At 35.3% G+C, this 17830-nt stretch overlaps 1 protein-coding gene across 2 annotated transcripts in view; it reads left to right on the top strand.

Annotated features, from left to right (window-relative positions):
- Window positions 1-17830, top strand: part of ADGRA1 (adhesion G protein-coupled receptor A1) — a 277279-nt gene that overhangs the window by 106181 nt on the left and 153268 nt on the right. For both annotated transcript variants that reach the window (XM_055813568.1, XM_027788935.2), the window contains 2 exons: window positions 1699-1770; window positions 2505-2668. In XM_055813568.1, the coding sequence (XP_055669543.1) occupies window positions 1699-1770; window positions 2505-2668 (236 nt within the window). The remainder of the gene's footprint in view (window positions 1-1698; window positions 1771-2504; window positions 2669-17830) is intronic.

Raw genomic sequence — 17830 nt, 5'->3', positions numbered from 1 at the left:
CTGTTTAATATCCCAGTTCACTGCATTGCTCCAGCATATGCCTCATCAGGGCTTGTGTCCAGTAAGCACATGAGTAGATCCAGAGGTGACTGAGTCTTTGTGAAATGCTCAATATCTTTAGTTCCTGTTGATAAATCCAAAATATTCAAGGAATAGAAATAGATAGCAGCAAGCAACCATTCATTTCCACCTGTAGACATATCCACACTTGAAGAGATATTTGAAAGCCCTTCCATTCCCACGAGTTTGCACTGCAACTCTATTAAAGGTGCACTGTTGAACAAAATCTTAACGAGTTCAATTATATAAGCACATCCCATCATCACTCAATGTAATAAGAACTAATTTCACTTAACATTGCTGAGCCAGTTTATTTTTCTGTATTAGTAGAATTTTGCTTTAAACTACTATGAAAATCTGAAGTATTCAAAGTTAATTTTCTTTTTTTTCGTGAGTTCAGTGGTGAAAAATTATGTACAAAAATAAGATTAGTTATAGTTTCAAGAATGTTCCATAACATTTTTAAAGTAATTTATAAATTAGAAATATTTTATCTTTTTTCTTGTATTCATTGATCCATAGGTATATGAACAGGTTTCTGTAGAAAGCATGGTTCTTGACTTTTTTATTCTTCCTTCCTCTATGAAGCTGGTTCAGATCTTTTGCAGCTTGGTAGATTTCTCACTGGTGGAACATTGCTCCTGATCTGAATTTGTATCTTCAGTTTAATATGCATCCTTTACTTTGTAGATATAAAATTAATAATTATAAAAATACCCTTTTTACCATTTTCTTTGCCAGTCTACATTTTTTTCTATATGTAACAACAAATGTCCAGTGAAGAGATCTGAAATTTCACTGATAGCAGAAATTTTGCAGCCAACCTTGAATTCAGACCTGTAGGCTTCAGGCACTGCATAGAAAGGAAAATATAACAGTATTTCAAAAGTAGGTAATTTATATGCTACAAAATGTTAATCTTGGATACTGCACTAATTTTTCAGTTTACTGGTACAGAACAAGACAGTATTAATTGATGTGAAGCATTTAACTTTTATACTATTAAGGCACTGGCAGAGCAATCCTGTTAAACTAAGCAAAATTGAATTGTGTCTGTTTGCAAGTATTCAACCTAATCTATTCAGCCATCAAGACAAGAAATAGTAGAACAATAGTTAAAAAGGAAATGTCCTTAATTTAAGGATGGGAAAAATCAGTTTGTTTAAAGTCCTTTGTAATAAAACTATTTGTGTAGTTACTTTGAAAATTCATTACTGTTTTAAGGAATTGCTTGAGTTCTTTTGAGCATTACTAAAGACAGTGGTTTTATTTCTTTACCTTGAAGTGACGTTCTACATATACTATGAAAACACAACATAGATCTCACTGACTGATCATCGTATGAATATTTTCATTTAAATTCTAGTATATTCTCTTCTAGATTTCTATTCTATTAAATATGCAGAAATATTCCTGTTCATTAGACCAAGTGAATTTTATGTATACCACCTGTGAAAATAAGAGAAGTAAAAGTGTATGATTTATTTGAATATTGCTGTCATTTATCAAAAAGCAATGTACAAGTTTAAATAAGTTTTTACTGTTGTGAAGAAAGCAGCTTAATTTGTGTTGGGAAAATTGTAACAATTTTTTTTTTCTTGTATTTTTTATAACTGACTGTAAGTTGCTTTTTTCTAGGAATTTGTCAGGGAATATTTTTTCAAGTCTCATGAATGGACTTTTTTCTGAGCTGCTCGCTCTGAAAGCACTGTAAGTATCATTCCTTATGTTTGGAAATCTGATATATTCAAGAAAGACATTAGAATAACCATAGCAGAGTAGAATATGAATTCCAACGGGATTGTTTCTAGCAATGCATTCCAAATGTAAAAATGTCTGTCTCACTACTGATGAGCTGCCATCTTCTACCTGTCCCAGTGAAATGGATAGATAGCACTGACAACTAGACCCTGTTCCTGACTAGTCCAGTCTAACCATCCTGACTAGCATTCCTGGTTTTTTATCCTTACGATCTTACACATTCCCATGTATTCATGCATTACATCATGAAATAACTCTAAATACACAAAACCACTCATGTTAAATATTTTTCCTGTAATAACAATTTCCAGTTATTTATATTAAATATACCTCTCTGAGATTTAAAAGCATATTTTGGATGCTTCCATGGTCGAGTTTCTACTTAAAAGAGTTTTATTAAGTTGAAGTCTGTTATAGTATGACTTTCTACAGTAGCACATACTCAAATTTAATTCAGTAGTCAGAATTTTGGCATAATGTCTTGAAACTCGTTGACAGTGAGACCACATGTATTAGCTGTCTCATGATATCTTTATAATTATCCATCTATAATTATCCATCTATAGTTATGCATCTGTCTAGAATTAGTTCTCTTGGGAATTAGATAATTTGAATCTAGCAGGAGAAAGTACGTTTACGAAAATTGCATGTGTACCAATTGTGATCTTCCTTTGCCTTCCTAGACATTTCAACACCGATTCACTCATTTGTGACTGCAATCTGAAATGGGTCTTGCAATGGGCCAGAAATGCTTCAGTTCGAATAGCAGAGGAAACAGTTTGTGCTTACCCCAGTGCTTTACAAGGACTGTCATTTCATAACCTGAAGGAAAATCAGCTGATATGTGGTGAGCTGTACTCTCATTTAACATTACAAATTGAGGTGGAATCCAGAAAAAATACTAAAACCCAGAAATTATGCCAAAAAACCCCAAAACCAGTAATAAATCTGACTTGCTTATAGACAAAAGAAATACAAATATATGGCACAGAAAATACAAGATTGAAGAATATAGAAGAAAATACAAGGTTCTCATTTCATACAAAATTACATATATATATATATATATATATACACAAACATATATATAAAAATTGCAAGAACACCACTGTTCTGTCTATATATTAGGTAACATGTAATTATGATTTCAAACACAAACCCGTGATGGTAGCTCCACATTGTATACTGCATGAAACTGAGGATTCCCGTAAGGATTTATAGAATGTTCCTTTAAAGTTATATGTCTGACAGTGTGACATAAATGTCAGATTTCATTCTTTTATTTTTCGTTTTCATAAACCTGTAACTATACATTTTACCACTGTGTCCTGGGGATGAATAGAATTTTTACGGTGAGCTCTGGTTAGGTGAATTCTGTATTTGAAGATTTCTAAGTGAATCTCTTTTTTTGGAAAAGATTTTCCACCATAGCAAACATGATGAATATAGTGTTAGGAAGGAAACAAAACAATATAAGTGAGCAAAGAAAATTCATCTCATCCTGAACACTGTCTAGTAAAGAGTAGACTAAAAAAGAGATTTAAAAAATATCACATACTGGAGAGAAAAAAATCACTGCCTAAGATGATGCTAGTGGATTCCATAATCAGAAGTATAATTTCACACACACTTGACTAATCACAGAATCTTTGAATATTTGACTTTCTTGAACGACATAAAATTGCTGGCATGGTGACTTTGTTAATGTCTTATACAAACAAAAGGAAAGTCACACTTTTATCCTAATAACCACAAGAGGAATGATGTGTGTTAGCAAACGTATTTATAGCAGAAGGGAGATCAGAATTGACTGAAGTAATAACAAAATATTTGGTTTTAACAGCAAATACAGGTGTTTACAAGTTGGGAGAGGTGAAAGGATGTGAATATCAGCTACAGTCCATGGGCTGAATTGTTAAGGAAACGCAGATACCTGTCTGGAGGCAGATAAGGAATGAGCTCTTGTTAGCGAAAAGCAGAGGAGTTCCCAGTAGCCTGTATTACTGAACATTTGAAAATCTGCAATACTTCTCAGATATCAAGCTGCCATTTTATAGGGACCCAGCATGGGCATCTTTTATAGAGGTCCATTTCCCAGCAGGAAGAATCCTTCTGAAAATGCTGGAATGATCAGAAAAATGGATTAAGGACTGTTAATTGATACTTCCAGGTTGCCAATGAATATGAGCCTGTGAATTTTACAGTAGAAATGAAAGCCGTTTCACTGAATTTCATACTTTAGTTCCTAATAGGACTCCTTACCACACCCCTGATACAGAATTTATAATGCCCATCTAGTTCTCACAGCTATTTGTAATGTCCACAGACACTTGACAAGGTTTGTAATGACTGCCAATAGCTTGATACTGCGTTCAGTATCCGTGCGCTGTGGTTGTGTTTGCTGAGCCTTCCACCAGCTCTGCAATGCCTGCCAGGTACTTCGCGGTGCTTGTAATATCTGCTGGGCAGCTCACAGTGCTCGCAGTTTGGCAATTTCATTTTCAGTAACTTAGTTATAATGTAGTAAAATGTATACTGTAGTAAAAGACTGGCACCAAAATAATAACAGCTATTGAGAATATTTTAAAAATAATATGTGTTGAAATATGCATATAGGTGATCAAATTAAGCATATCTTAAAGAAGATATTAAGTGATTTAAAAATTAAAAACTCCTACATGTGAATATCTTCCATACTGTCAGACTTTGTATGTATAGTTATTGATCTTCCTTCTACATGCCAGATACCATGAGGTATTGTAGTCACAAGATGAGTAAAGAAAAGAAGAATGCAAGCAGGCAAGTCAGGGAATGAACCAAAAAGTCCAAGTATGTAGAGAGGAAACTAGATAGTAAAAAAATTCTGAATAGTTACAGGGAGCTGTTTAGATTTATTTTGTGTTTTGATGGGAGAAGAAATCATCTTTCAAATTTATTTCTGGCAAATCTTTCTCATGTGTCTGATAATTCATGGTAGCCAAAGTAGTCACCCATTGAAAACAGTTAAAAACCTGCTTTGTGGATTTCTATGAGTTAATTTAAGTAACTGCACAGCTTTGGAATTCACAGGGTTTTGCTTTCATATTTCATTACAGTTTGTAAGAGCTATTTAAATCTTCTTTAACAAAAATCTCCAACTTTCAGAAATGTTCAGCTATAAAACAATTTTTGACAACGTTGGAAATAAGGCTGAAAAGTTAGTTTGATGATAAAAAGTAGTTTTGTCTTTTTGCCTTAATTATGAGGGACCGCAATGAATTCATAGCGGTATGTACAGAGTATATTTCTGAAAAATGATTGTGAAATTGGCTTCATGCAGTGCCTTGTTTCTGTTCCTCCATGACTCCAGATAAAACTTCTTCAATTTACAGGAGGAAAATTACATTTTCCTGAATACCAGTGCTATAAATTCCACCTGAGGTCTGATAGGAGTCTGTGATTTTTTTCCTTCTGCACATCATCAGCAGAAAAGGATTCTGTAGGCCAAATTCTTCACTCAGGAAAGACCTGTGTAAGTTTTTGTCTTAAGGGGATTACAGAAGATTGCTCTTAAAACTGGGTTTTGATTATTTACACTGATGAAGGAGGCATTAGAATTTAGTTTCTCAGTTTCAAAGCTGTGTTGATGCTATTGAACTAACAGCACTAAGTAGTAAAAGTTCAGTTGTTCTGCAAATTGCAATTGACCTGTAAATCTGATGAAACCTGTTTCTGTTAGAAAATGTTGACTAATCAAATTGAATGTTTGGAAAAGTGCTGACTTTCTTGTCCCCCCAGTTAGATTTTATTTAGAGTTCAGAAAGTAGTTGACATAGTATTAATCTTTAGATAAATGATTTGGCTGAAAATGATGTAAATATTTACTGAATTATACAAAAAATACTGCAGAGGTCAAAATATAAAAATCATTTTGTAATGCTTTAAGCCATTATTTTTTATTTATATTGATCACAGAGAAAAGTAATTGTCCTGGGACAGAATACTGTTTCTCATGTAGAACTCCTACAAATTAAAATACTGCTTTTTACATATACATTTTCTCTACAGATGCTTATAAATAAGTAATCAGGACCATGCTATCACTTTTTTTTATTAAAAAAGAAATTGCTTCAAAAGTAATAAAACATAAAAGGATATTAAGACTATTTTTTTTGCTTAGATGTTAATTAATTTATAAATAATAAATTACATTTTAATTCCTTATCATTATGCATTTTTCTGTGCAGAGTGGATAGGTTTAGTTCTTTTCTTAGTGTCAGTAGCATTTCAGGTTTATGCAGTCTAACATTGGTCATCATAGTCTTGCGTGGACCTATAAAGCAGAAGTGTTAAAAGAACTAGAAGTAGTGTCGTGTCAGTTCTCAGGAAGTCTAAACGTAGAGAGACATCTAGATTTTTTTCAAGTCACTTTGCACTACCCGACCAGGTGCTTTGGTATGGAACATCCGCACCGCCTCATCACAGCACTTTCAGGCAAGCTAGCTGCCACCCTTCCTGTCCCTGTGGTTGTCCCCCCGCTTGCCAGCAGGCTGCTGTAAGGCCGGCTGGCAGTAAGCCTGAGAAAGCAATCTTTAACAGCCTGGAATGGCTCTCAGGCCATGTAGGCAGAGCCCATTCTAGCCCTTTGCGCTTGACCCTTTAATGAGGAATTGGCTAAATGTAATCCCCCAAAACTATGTTTGCCCTCTTTCTCTGTCTGTGGTATGCACAAGTCTTTTTCATGGAAGAAACAAATTAGTTGCTTGTGTCTTTGTTACGCTTCTGCACCAATTTTTTTCTGTTTCCCACTTCCTTATTTGTGGTGTTCTACTGAATGTGAGAAAATGTCCTTGCATGTTGAGCTGCTTTAACACAGGACTGTAGGACAAGAATTAAAAGAAGTTCTAAGGTACAGCGTTATTTTCTCACCTGTATTGTGCACATCTCTGAAAAACCCAGGTTGCTGCAATAATTACAACCAACATGGGCAAAAGGAGACAGTTAGCAAAGCTAGTATTAATGCATGTTTTTTGTATACCATCCTCATCAAGAAACTTCCAGAGTAAGGAAATAGATATAAGCTCAAATGTTTGATACGTTCATTTTAAGATGCAGTCTCAGGGGGAAGTATGGTGAAAATATAACTTGCAAAGCACAGAGTAATGGCAAAATCACCAAACAAAATGTCACAGCTGAACCATTTTCCCTTCTTGTGTTAACGTGGCTGAGATAGCATCTGTTTTTATGTCGTGTCTCATCTACTTTAATGGGAGTAGTGTGGCCTCCCTAGGCTCAGGAGCCTGCTTTTCAGACACTCTGAGTATCCAGAAGCTGGTTTTGAATTCTTTTGTTGCTCTGGGTGCTCCATGTTCATGAAAATCAACTGTTGTGTTTCACATGGTTTAGAGGGGTTGTTACAGTATGTTATTTTGCAAGTATGTATTTTACAAAATGTGTATTCTGTTCCCAGGTAGCGCACCTGTTGGCTCTGATGCATATAGTTGTAACTGTTTACATCAAACTCGTAGTGAGAAATTCTTTGAGTTGGTTCGTAATGTACTCAGAGCTTTATTAGTCAATTAGGACTTTCACTATGGATGATGGGGAATGAGTACTCAAAGTACAGAACTGGAGTTTTATCTGTATAAGATCTGTATGATTAGAATTCTAGCATGCCTTAGGGGGCTGTCTGCTGAGAAAAGTGAAAGCTAGAGAATAAAAATCCATCCTACTGAAAAAAGAGGTAAGAAAGGATGCAAGATAATAGCCGCAAGTTGTGAGCCTCCAACAGTGTTTGAGTTATTACTCAGTCTCTGAATTCTGTAAACTACCTTAGTTTATAGTGTTAGCTCAGGAGTGAAATTATCAAGTTGTGACTCTTAAAATGTTACTGAAATGTGCCTTTTTAAAGTAATAGACTTCCTACTTAGGAGGGATACAAATTAAAGGGAGGGATAAAAATCAAAAGGGTAGATCCTTTTCTGGCTTCTGTATTCTGCAATACAATTCTTCAAATGTTTCATAGAGAATGTAAATAATACATTGGGAGGGAGGGGAATATAGTTGTTAGGGAACTGTTCGTACTTAACCAGCACCTTGTCTCTTGTAGTTTGCCTCACTTCACTGAGAATCAGAGTATTCATCTTCTAAAGGAGCAGAGTCAGGTTAAAATGTAAGCCCTTTCTTCTCTGATGCTCTGTACCTGTTCAAATTGAAAGTGGTGCAAAGCAAAAAGAAGGAGAGAGCACGTTTATATGCTTTATGCATTCTTTCTACTTGTCTTCTTAGTTAATAATTTTCAGATTACATTTCTTACATAGAAAAGTATGAATTTCACCATTACTTACCCACGGTCAGATTTTCTAATCTGCATTACTTATGCTTAAATACCAGCAGAACGTTACGGCATATTTCTCTCGGACCACATGCAGCTCCCTAGTCTATTTTCATAAGTAGTTTTTTTTTCAGTCTTACCTAAATACTGCAAATAATTTAAAATCAATTAGAGTAATACCATTGGGGGAAAAAGAGAACATTTTCTTTTCTATACTTCCTGTTTAAATTACTTTAGTTTTTTGAAACAGCTTCTTGTTTTTTGACATACATTTTTATTCAGTGTGGCTTCAAATGCTTTCTCAGCAATGGTAGAATAGTGATATTTTAGATGCTGCATATGTTGAAATGTCCTTACAATTTTACCTGATGTACTTGCGCTTTGTTTTCCCTTCCTCCCTAGCAGAGCAAGGTTGCTTCCACTGTCTATAGTAAGAACTCTGAAAGAGATACGTACTTACTTTTAGATTGCTAAAAATAGAAAAAAAATAGGTTAATATTGGGAAATTTCATCTTTGAAAGAAGACCTTTTTCAATATTTAAATTTAAACCTGAAATCACCTGAATGCATTCAGTCTGATTCTGCATCAGCTTTTAAGAATACTGCCAAATATTTTGCAGTAGGGATATTGGGTGAAAAATGAAATTTGAAGTTGCTTTTTCATGTGGTGAAAAAAATTAATTATCTACATTGCCGTTTGAATCTTAAAATGACAGTTGTATATGTATGCACATAGATTGTTCTTAAAACCTTTATATATATTACATAATAACATTACATATTATATTACATAATAAACTATATATTACAAAAATACTAGCTCAAAGTTAACAAGGAATATTTTTCTTCCTTTCTACTCTCAGTGTACTCAAAACATTTTTTTGGTCTCATTTGTTCTTTACTTAAACTTAGGGATGGGCTTGAGATTATTTCAACCATTTCTTTCTTAATTTACAAGTCATTCTTACTCCATTAACACAATGTAAATATTGAACTGGGGGGGGGGTGTTTCAGTATGTAGTAACTGACTAAACTCAAAATCTCAAGTACAAAGAATGATGGATTAATTATCCAGATTTAGATTCCAGTCCTGTAGTTTCTTGGCAGCCTATAGATAGCCTGCTGCATTCATGCAGAGCATCATTGTCTTCAAGAATATGCAGGATCAAGACTTTAGCTCCAATTCTGCAGGGAATGCCTAATCATATGAATAGGTCTAATTATATTGAAATAGGAATATTCACATTAGTAACCTTTCAGAGGATTAGGTTTTGCAAGATATGGGTAGTGATAAAATTAGCTGTGGTTAAATCCTCTTGCAATTTTTTCTATTTTACAATGTTAGCAATCCAGGATTTTCTTTAATAACAAAATATGCATAATAATAGAATGCCTATAAATCAAATAATTTAGCTGTACATTTTGGATATTTCAAAGACAGATGTGGTAGATTTGTTTTGTGTCAGAGCTAAGTGGCCATTTTGTATTTCAAAGTTGGTTTCCATACTAACATTTAGTAATGTGAAACCAACGATGTTCTAACATTTTGGCTCCAAATTCTGGATTTGTAATTCTAATATGATTAGTCTCAAACTGGCAAAAAAAGAAATATGTTGCCCTACATTTAATATTAAACATTATTATCTAATTTTCTTAGTGGTAATTTAGAACACTGCTGCAAGGTTTGAGGCACAATACTAGTTACATTTAAAACTTACAAACACTAAATAACAGAAGCATTAAAATGGTCATTTGAGAAATTTAAAGGATGAAGGTTTACTAGTACATATTTTCTTGCATCTGTGCTCACACATGAAAATATAGTTTAACAGAACTTTTCATCCCTGAAATCTTGCTGATTTGAATGATGCTGGGAATGTACCCAGTTTGGTTTTCTTCCCATGGCTTGCTCTTAAACTCTATCAGAGGTTTTCAAAGTATAGTTGTGTCTTATTTTCTACATGATCTTTGCCTGCTTGTCCCAAAAAGCATGTGAAGTAAGTAAAGGAAAATTTAGCTAAGATGTAGTGAGGAAAACATCAGCAAAAAAAAAGCCTCTTTAATCTTCAAAGCTTCTACCCTTGGAGACTTGACTGGCCATCTCCAAAAACTACTTGCTCATGAGCAAAGCAACAGTAAGACAGCCAGCCTTGACTAAGGCCCATGGAACATCCAAGAAGATATATTCTTTATTCTTAGCATGAGAACATGTACATTAAAAGACTAGGGTTACATTTTATACTGGTAATTTCTAGAACAGATTATATAAGCTTCTATACCAAACTATGTTAGTATTGTCCAGTTAACAGCACTTACTAAGGTTTGTTGTAATGAATCTTTGTTGTTCTTATGGGAAATTTCTCTCTAAATCCTTCATCCTAATATTCTGTGTTCTAATTAAGTGGAGTATACCATAGTGGTATTTCACATTTTTATAGCACGTTTCATCACACAGCGCTGTCTTTAATATATGTATAAAAAATGGCTGTTGAGAGCTGCAGTTTCTGACACTGTCAGCTGGGCTGAGAGGAGTTTGCAATGGAAAAAATTCGTACAATGACTGGGACAAGTTCTTACTTCAACAGAACTGTCACTTGTTCAGCATCTTTTATGACTTTTACGTGTCTTGTTTGGCATTCTTGCAGCATAGATGGGTCCACATGCAGCCTGCTGGACTCTGGGCAATTAAGAGCAATCACTGCCACTCTTGAGATCTTCCTGCTGCCATGTTTCCATAGTCTAAGTGTGCAGTAATGATAGGAAAATAAAAAGAAAATGGCTAGTGGTGCTTAAGGTTTGGAAAGATGACTGCTACCACTGCACTTCTCAGTTAGATAAAGCTAATCAATATATTTTGTAGAGCTAGGTGCTTTCGCTTGCCACCACTCAGCCATTTTTATTAACTGCAAGCTGTAATGAGTGTGCATAGCCATGAGCCTGCCAGCTTGCTTGCCATAAGGATAATATGAGTAATCAAAATTAGCAACAATTTCTGACTCTTGCCAGTGAAGGAATTTGTGCTGACGAATCTTCCAGTACCATAGCTGTCAATATGTCATGGTCTTCAAGTTTCAGGGTGCAGCAAATAATCAAATGCTCACCAGCTTCTAAAGTAGACTTCTGGGACAATTTGAAAATAAGAGATGGAAAAGTGGCAGCAGTTTTATTTGATAGGAAAGGAATCAGTGATGGAAAAAAGTCTTTGCCCATTCTTTTAAATTTCTGCTAGATATGCCAATGCAAGATGTGAGCTATATTTTGCCTGCACGCAGATAATATTTTTGATGAATTGATTAACTAGAACAAAACCTTGAATTTCCTGTGGTGGAAATTTTTCAAGTAGCTGTTGCCACTTTACAAATTAATTTTATGATATTGGCATTTATATTAAATGCTGTTAAGTGAAATCTGCTACCTCTGTATTTCTCTACCTCTGCTTTCCTACCAAGTAAATCACTGCTATCATCAGGAAGTCAGAAAGTGTTTTTCCACTGCTCCCTCACTTAAAATGGTTGTAATGGATACAACACACATCAGTCCCTAGACACAGTGCAAAAATGATAATTCATTTTCACAGGGGTTTATAAATCTGGGGGAAACTCCTGCAGAGAAAGGTTAAATAACTTTGTCATAGCTGGACTTGTCATCCACTTGCTGAGTGCTAGATGAAACCCATTATGACTTGAATTTTCTAAAAGTGACTGGGTTTGAGTTGTACTTTTCCCAGCTCAGCCTGCCTTAGTTTCTACACAGATGTAACTTATTTTAAATGAATAAATCCGAGAAGTTATGGACTTCAAGTGCTTCTCAGCAAGGCTGTCATCCAGAGCTATGATTGTAGCTCTTCTTGGCACAACTGCATTGAATTTCATCTTCTGTTTTGTAGATATGGATTATGTTTATGAGATTAGCTAACCCAGGTAACGGAAGCACCAGTAGCAGTGGACTGTGACAGCCTGGGCTCACTGTAGTTCTAACTCAAGATAGACCCTAGGATTGCTACTTCTTTTCGGCTCCATGCAGCAGCATCTATGTTATCAGTGCCTCAGTCCACTGATTCTGCTATGCCCACTCATGAGGCATACACCCTTTCTCTCTCTTTTTCTCAGCATTGATGGCTTTACAGAAGTTGGCAAGAGTAAAATGCAATACAAAATTTGTAACTTAAAATAAAACAGCATACTTGTCTGAAGTCTTGCGCTTTTTTTAGTAGCTACTATTTCAGTGTAGCACTTAGCATTACAAAGTAAACATAAACCTGTGATTTAATTATGAGATGCTGCAAAAAAAATACATCTACTTTACGTTTCTATCTGAAAAGCATGTAAAAGGGTGAAAGGGACTGATAAAATGGTGTGCAATGTGCCTTGCCCTGCCAGCATTATGTAGTTGGTGGAAATAAGAAGCTATTGCAAAAACAGGAGCTCCACTTTTCCTGCAGTGAGTGGTAAATGTACATGTTACAAAGCTCTCTTGTTCCAAGCCCCAAAGACTTATTTTGATATGTTTAATATATGTTGACATCTGCATTTTCTTGATATTATCTTAAAACTGGAGCCAGGCAAAGCTGTTATTAAAACTGAAGGTTGGCTCCAGTTCTGTATTCATTCTTGACTTCTCTGACATATGGCACTGCCTATGACCTTCTACACCAAACCTTTTGTTATTGTCAGCAAATTTTGCAACATGGCAGTTGGCATTGGTGCACCTCCCCTTCTTGGCAGAACTGGCCTTTAGAGCAATTCAGATTACTGTCTTCAGTTCCATTCAGTACACATCAACAGCTGTAATGTGCTGTGTCAGAAACTCAGATTTTTAACTAATGTTTTTCAATTTGTTTTCCTCATTTTCATCTGTCCTTTTTATTGGACCAGTTCCTTTTCTTTGTCCTCACTTCCAGCTTCCCCCCACTGTGCTTTCCATGCACATTTCTTTCCCACTGAGATTGTATACAAATATTAGAGCTCTAACTCACACTTTTGTCAGCAGGATGTGCCGCACCCTGTAGGCACACTCAGTTAAAATAAAAAGCCCATTGGCAACACAATAAATCAGGTAATTAACAAGAAGCAAAATACCAACCTTTGGCTTTTTTCTGTCCCAAAAGCTTGTGGTGCACTGTAGCAAACTAAATTTTCTACCAAGAGGCAGAAGTCAGTGGTGTATCCTGAGACATGAGCACTGTAATACCACGCTGATGTGTCGGCAGCCTGGAGAAACCTGTGGATTTTCCTATTTCTGACTGTAAAAGCTGCCAATATCAAACAAAGGCAGTTAATGTAGGCCAGAAAATGTATAGCAGAAAACTGTGTTTGTAGTAAACTTAACAGTGGAATGTGCTAGTGTAGTAACCAGGATTATGCCCTTAGTAGCTATTTAGCTGTAGGGAGTTGTGCTGCTCAGGTTATAGGTTGTGCAGCAGAAAATGCAACAAATGTGGCTGGAGGTTGGATGTAATTTCATTTTTCTCTCATAATGTCTCCAAGACAATGGCCAGTGACCAGCCAACTTTCTGCGGTGTTTCAACAATCTATTGCATAGGCCGCTTTTGTACTTACAGATTTGCTTTTTATCATTCACCCAAAACAACAATAGACTTCATTCATTAGAAATTCATACATTCTAAATGTGATCATATTGGATTTCACATGTAACTAAAATACAGGTTAGCAATGCATTTTATATTATGTCTTTTACATGCATTTATATTCCATATATGTTCAATTCCTTCACATTCTTCTCTTTTCCTTCTTTTAAAACAGTAAGCAAAAATAGGACAAAATTTGATGGAAAATTGAACTGTTTTTAAAATCTCAAGAACCGAATTGTAAAGAAAAGACAGAAAGTATTTCATGTGTGTGCATGTGTGTGATATAAATTGTTTTATGTAGATATTAAAGGCATATGCATTGGAACATTTCCTTAGAGCTTCAGTGCTCTGTTTTTCAATTTTAGTTAATGGTTCTTAATGTAATTTCTATTATCATTTTCAACATTATATACATCTTGGGTCACTGCATGCATTAAAATGTTCAGGGATATACTTTCTGTGAGAAGGACTCTTAAGTGATATTCTAATTTAGCGGTATTTGTGTAACCTGATTCCTCCTCCATAGGTCCTCAGTGTTCTAATCTAGGGCTAATCTGAAATACCAGGCTGGATTACATAAAGTATCTGGCCTTCAGTCAACAAAACCCTTTTCTGCTGAGAAGTGAAAGATCAAGATGTAATTACTGTAATGATGGGTTAGACCTTTGGATTCATGCTGCAATCAGTGATTCCTGTGGTGCTCTGCCACAGTTGTCGTTTAGTGTTGGCTAGAGAGAGACAGGACAGGTAGCCTGTAAAAATGCATCAGCCCTTAATCTAAATGCCTATAGGTGAGTCACACCATGGTGGTGCTGGCTCCAAATTCGAGGGCAGCAGGATGGATTGTCTTGGAAGGATAATCTTAGAGTATGTTTCATGTGTGTAAAAATTAAATGAATAAAATCCCCCTAAATTTCTCCCTCCTTTCCCAGGATACAACAGTAAACTGTAAATTAATTTTAATCTTATGAGGCTATTGTATCTGCCATACACACACACTTACACACATGCATACATATGAGTATCAGAGATGATATATATATATTGTAATAACAGTTTAATAATCACAATTTAGTCTTTAGTAATCACATAATCAAATTGAAATTTCTGTTGGGTAGGGATATGCTTGCCAGAGCTCTTATGTTTCAAGTGGTGTCAAATCAATGCCAAATCATTCCAAATACTTTCAGAATTTCTTACTTCTGAAAGTCAAGCTTGAAAACGTGTGCACAGCATTAGTAAATACTTTTATTTTTGTTCTGAATTTGAAAGATTGTTGGATTATGGATTTAAAAATAAGTATTTCCAGCTGATGCTGATGGAACTATACAACCATTTTATAGCCATTCAGGATAAAGGGTATTGGCCCTAATCCTGAAACTCTTATTGATGCAATTAATCCTTATATCTCTGAGCTGTGTCACTGAAGTCAACTGGAACTTTTGCATAAGTAATAGTTGCAGAACCAGCCTCAGTCATTTAAATCATGATTATCCCTGGAAAACAACTGAAGATTAGCTCTGGTAATCATTTTTTGTGGACATCACAAAGATTAAAAGCAGATGTTTTGCAGAAGTACTTAAGTGTACTTTCATGGTCTGCAAATGTCATAATCCATTGAAATTTTAGTAGTTTCACTTTGAAAATGAGTTTGCAGCATTATTTGGCAATTTGATCAACCCAAATAGGTACATATGCAAAGGATTCAGCTGGTCAGAAGGATATCCTAGTGTGAGGGTAAACCAAAGGCATGTTTCATTCGCTTTGCATCTTTGCTGGTAGCTGGAAGGATTTGCAAAGAAAAAGAAAATGAGTATGTTGTTGATATGCCTGATGTCAATCACAGGATCATTTTCTGCTTTTTTGGTATGCTGCAGTAAAAAAAAAAAAAGGGGGTGTGTGTTCATATACTTCTGATCATTAATTGACAAAATCTGTACAGAACACTTCATTCCCACTTCATTTCTGGGTTTAGTGATTCCCAAGGCTGAGCAACAGAAGGGGTAACAGAAGAGCCTTAGAGACTAGCTATAAAGACAGAGATAAATTCAAAGTGATAGTGTAATGTAACACTACATTCATATGCCAGGCAAGTTATTTAGCTTGACTTAAGAAATATTGATACTGTAGCTTGCACTTTTATTACTTCATAGCCTCATGACACAATGTGTCACTCACTGCATGACCAAAACCATTTGACAATATTCTCAGTTAAAAATTACTGCATTCATCGAGAAATTATTTCTGTGAGTAGTATATATTGCTGTTGTACTTGTGACAGTACGTTTAATTTTTCTGGATGCCATTTTTATAATCATTCCATTAATTATGGCTAAATTTCCACACTAGAACTTTTCCTTATATTCCGTAATTGACTTCATAATGCAACACAAAGCATGCAACCTTTTGGAGACGTTCTTTCCGTCTTCTACTAAAACCCTTTAATGTAAATGCCTGAGACCAAGCCTGCAGCTATTATGAATGAGGTGTTAGTCTGTTTCACTTTCTCTTTAGTTAGAAGCCAAAAATCATGTAAAAATACTCAGTATGTTTCAAGAAATTTTTAGTAGCGCATCCATGTCCACAAATAATAGGAGCAATAAGACAAACTGCAGGATGTATACACAACTAAGGAGGGATTTTTGCCCTTTATAGTCACAGACTTGCCACATTTCAGTAGCAGACTTCCAGCATTTCAGCACATAGTAGCTAGCCCCTTAACCCACTGTGTGCTTCTCCCGGACAGCAATATCACATATTCATTCATGTACAGATCCTGTGTATCTTCCTGGCCAGCATTCTTCCTCTGTAAAAATGTAGAAATGATCCCCCTCACTTTTTATTCGAAGCAAGTGATGAATATACTGTTTAATATTTAAATTACCCAGTAATATTCAGGGCCCAAAGCTAGGTTTATAAATACAGCTTCTCACTATTTAAGTGTTCCAAAGACATCTGAATGACTTAAAGAAGCTTATTAGGGTGGTATGCTAAGTAAGGAGAGGAACACAAATTTTAGCAATTGTACAATCAGTGATTATGGCTTGCAATCTTGTTAGGCATGGTTAAGTTCATCTGTATTTATTATGGGCAATGGCGGATTTTGAGGAGAAAGTTTAAGGAAGATAAGATGGTGAGCAGTGAAATAAATAAAAAAAAACCACGTTAAAGTACTTGTCAAAAGAATAGATGTTTGAGATAGTTCCTAGTGGTAAAAATGTGGAAGTGTGACCTTTCAGCTGACAACCCTGTAGGCTGGATAGATATTAATGATGAAAGGCCTTTAAATGAAAACAGAAGAAAAATAAGGGAGAGGAAGATCTAGCTTAAAAATGCTCTCTCCTCATCAAGGTAGAAGAATTTCCAAGGTGCAAGACTGTAGGCATTTTGCCTAAAAAGAGATTGCAGTAGTGAAATTACAAAGTGACCTGGGCTCAGTCACTGTTTTGGCATTGTAGGCTGAGGTGAAAAGCTTGTATTTTTGGAACTGTTGTGCAGGATGTTCACGGTAACGTGTTCATCAGTCACATTTGTGAGTCTTTAGCATTTTCACTACCATTAGCATTTTGTACAATGATAAAGAAGTATCAGAGGTGTAATTTTCTTCCCCTGCCTCAGAAGACTATATCAGAAAACAAGTAAATAAGGTTTTCCATTTATTCCTTATTATCTCATAGAAGTTGATCTTCTTTCTTTAGATGTAGAGCCTCATTTCAGTTACCTAAAATGCTCCTTTTCAATGTTTGGCTACTGATTTGAAGAAATAGCATAATGTATAATGTACAGAAAATATTTTACAGAAGTTGTGTTAAGGTAGTTTCAGGATCCAGAAATAAAAATGGAAGAAACAAATGCTGTCTATATATTCAGTCTCTACAGAGACTGTAGGACTGAAGGAAATAGCCTTCAATCACTGTCAAATGCATGAAATTAGCAGACTTCCGGCAGGGTCGAAAATACATATACCTTCCAAATTTATAATGTTATTTATTTTTTTAATTGTGTTTAGGCATTTGGATATGTGATTATTGCAGCTGGTCCTTGTAATATTCTGCTTAGAATATGCAATATCCTCATTACGGGGATATTTCTTGGGGAAAGACAGG

The sequence above is a fragment of the Falco peregrinus genome, chromosome 1 (assembly GCF_023634155.1).
Source record: "Falco peregrinus isolate bFalPer1 chromosome 1, bFalPer1.pri, whole genome shotgun sequence".
In the NCBI taxonomy this organism is placed as follows: domain Eukaryota; kingdom Metazoa; phylum Chordata; class Aves; order Falconiformes; family Falconidae; genus Falco; species Falco peregrinus.
Note: the sequence above shows the minus strand (reverse complement) of the source record. Positions and strands in the feature narration are given on the sequence as shown.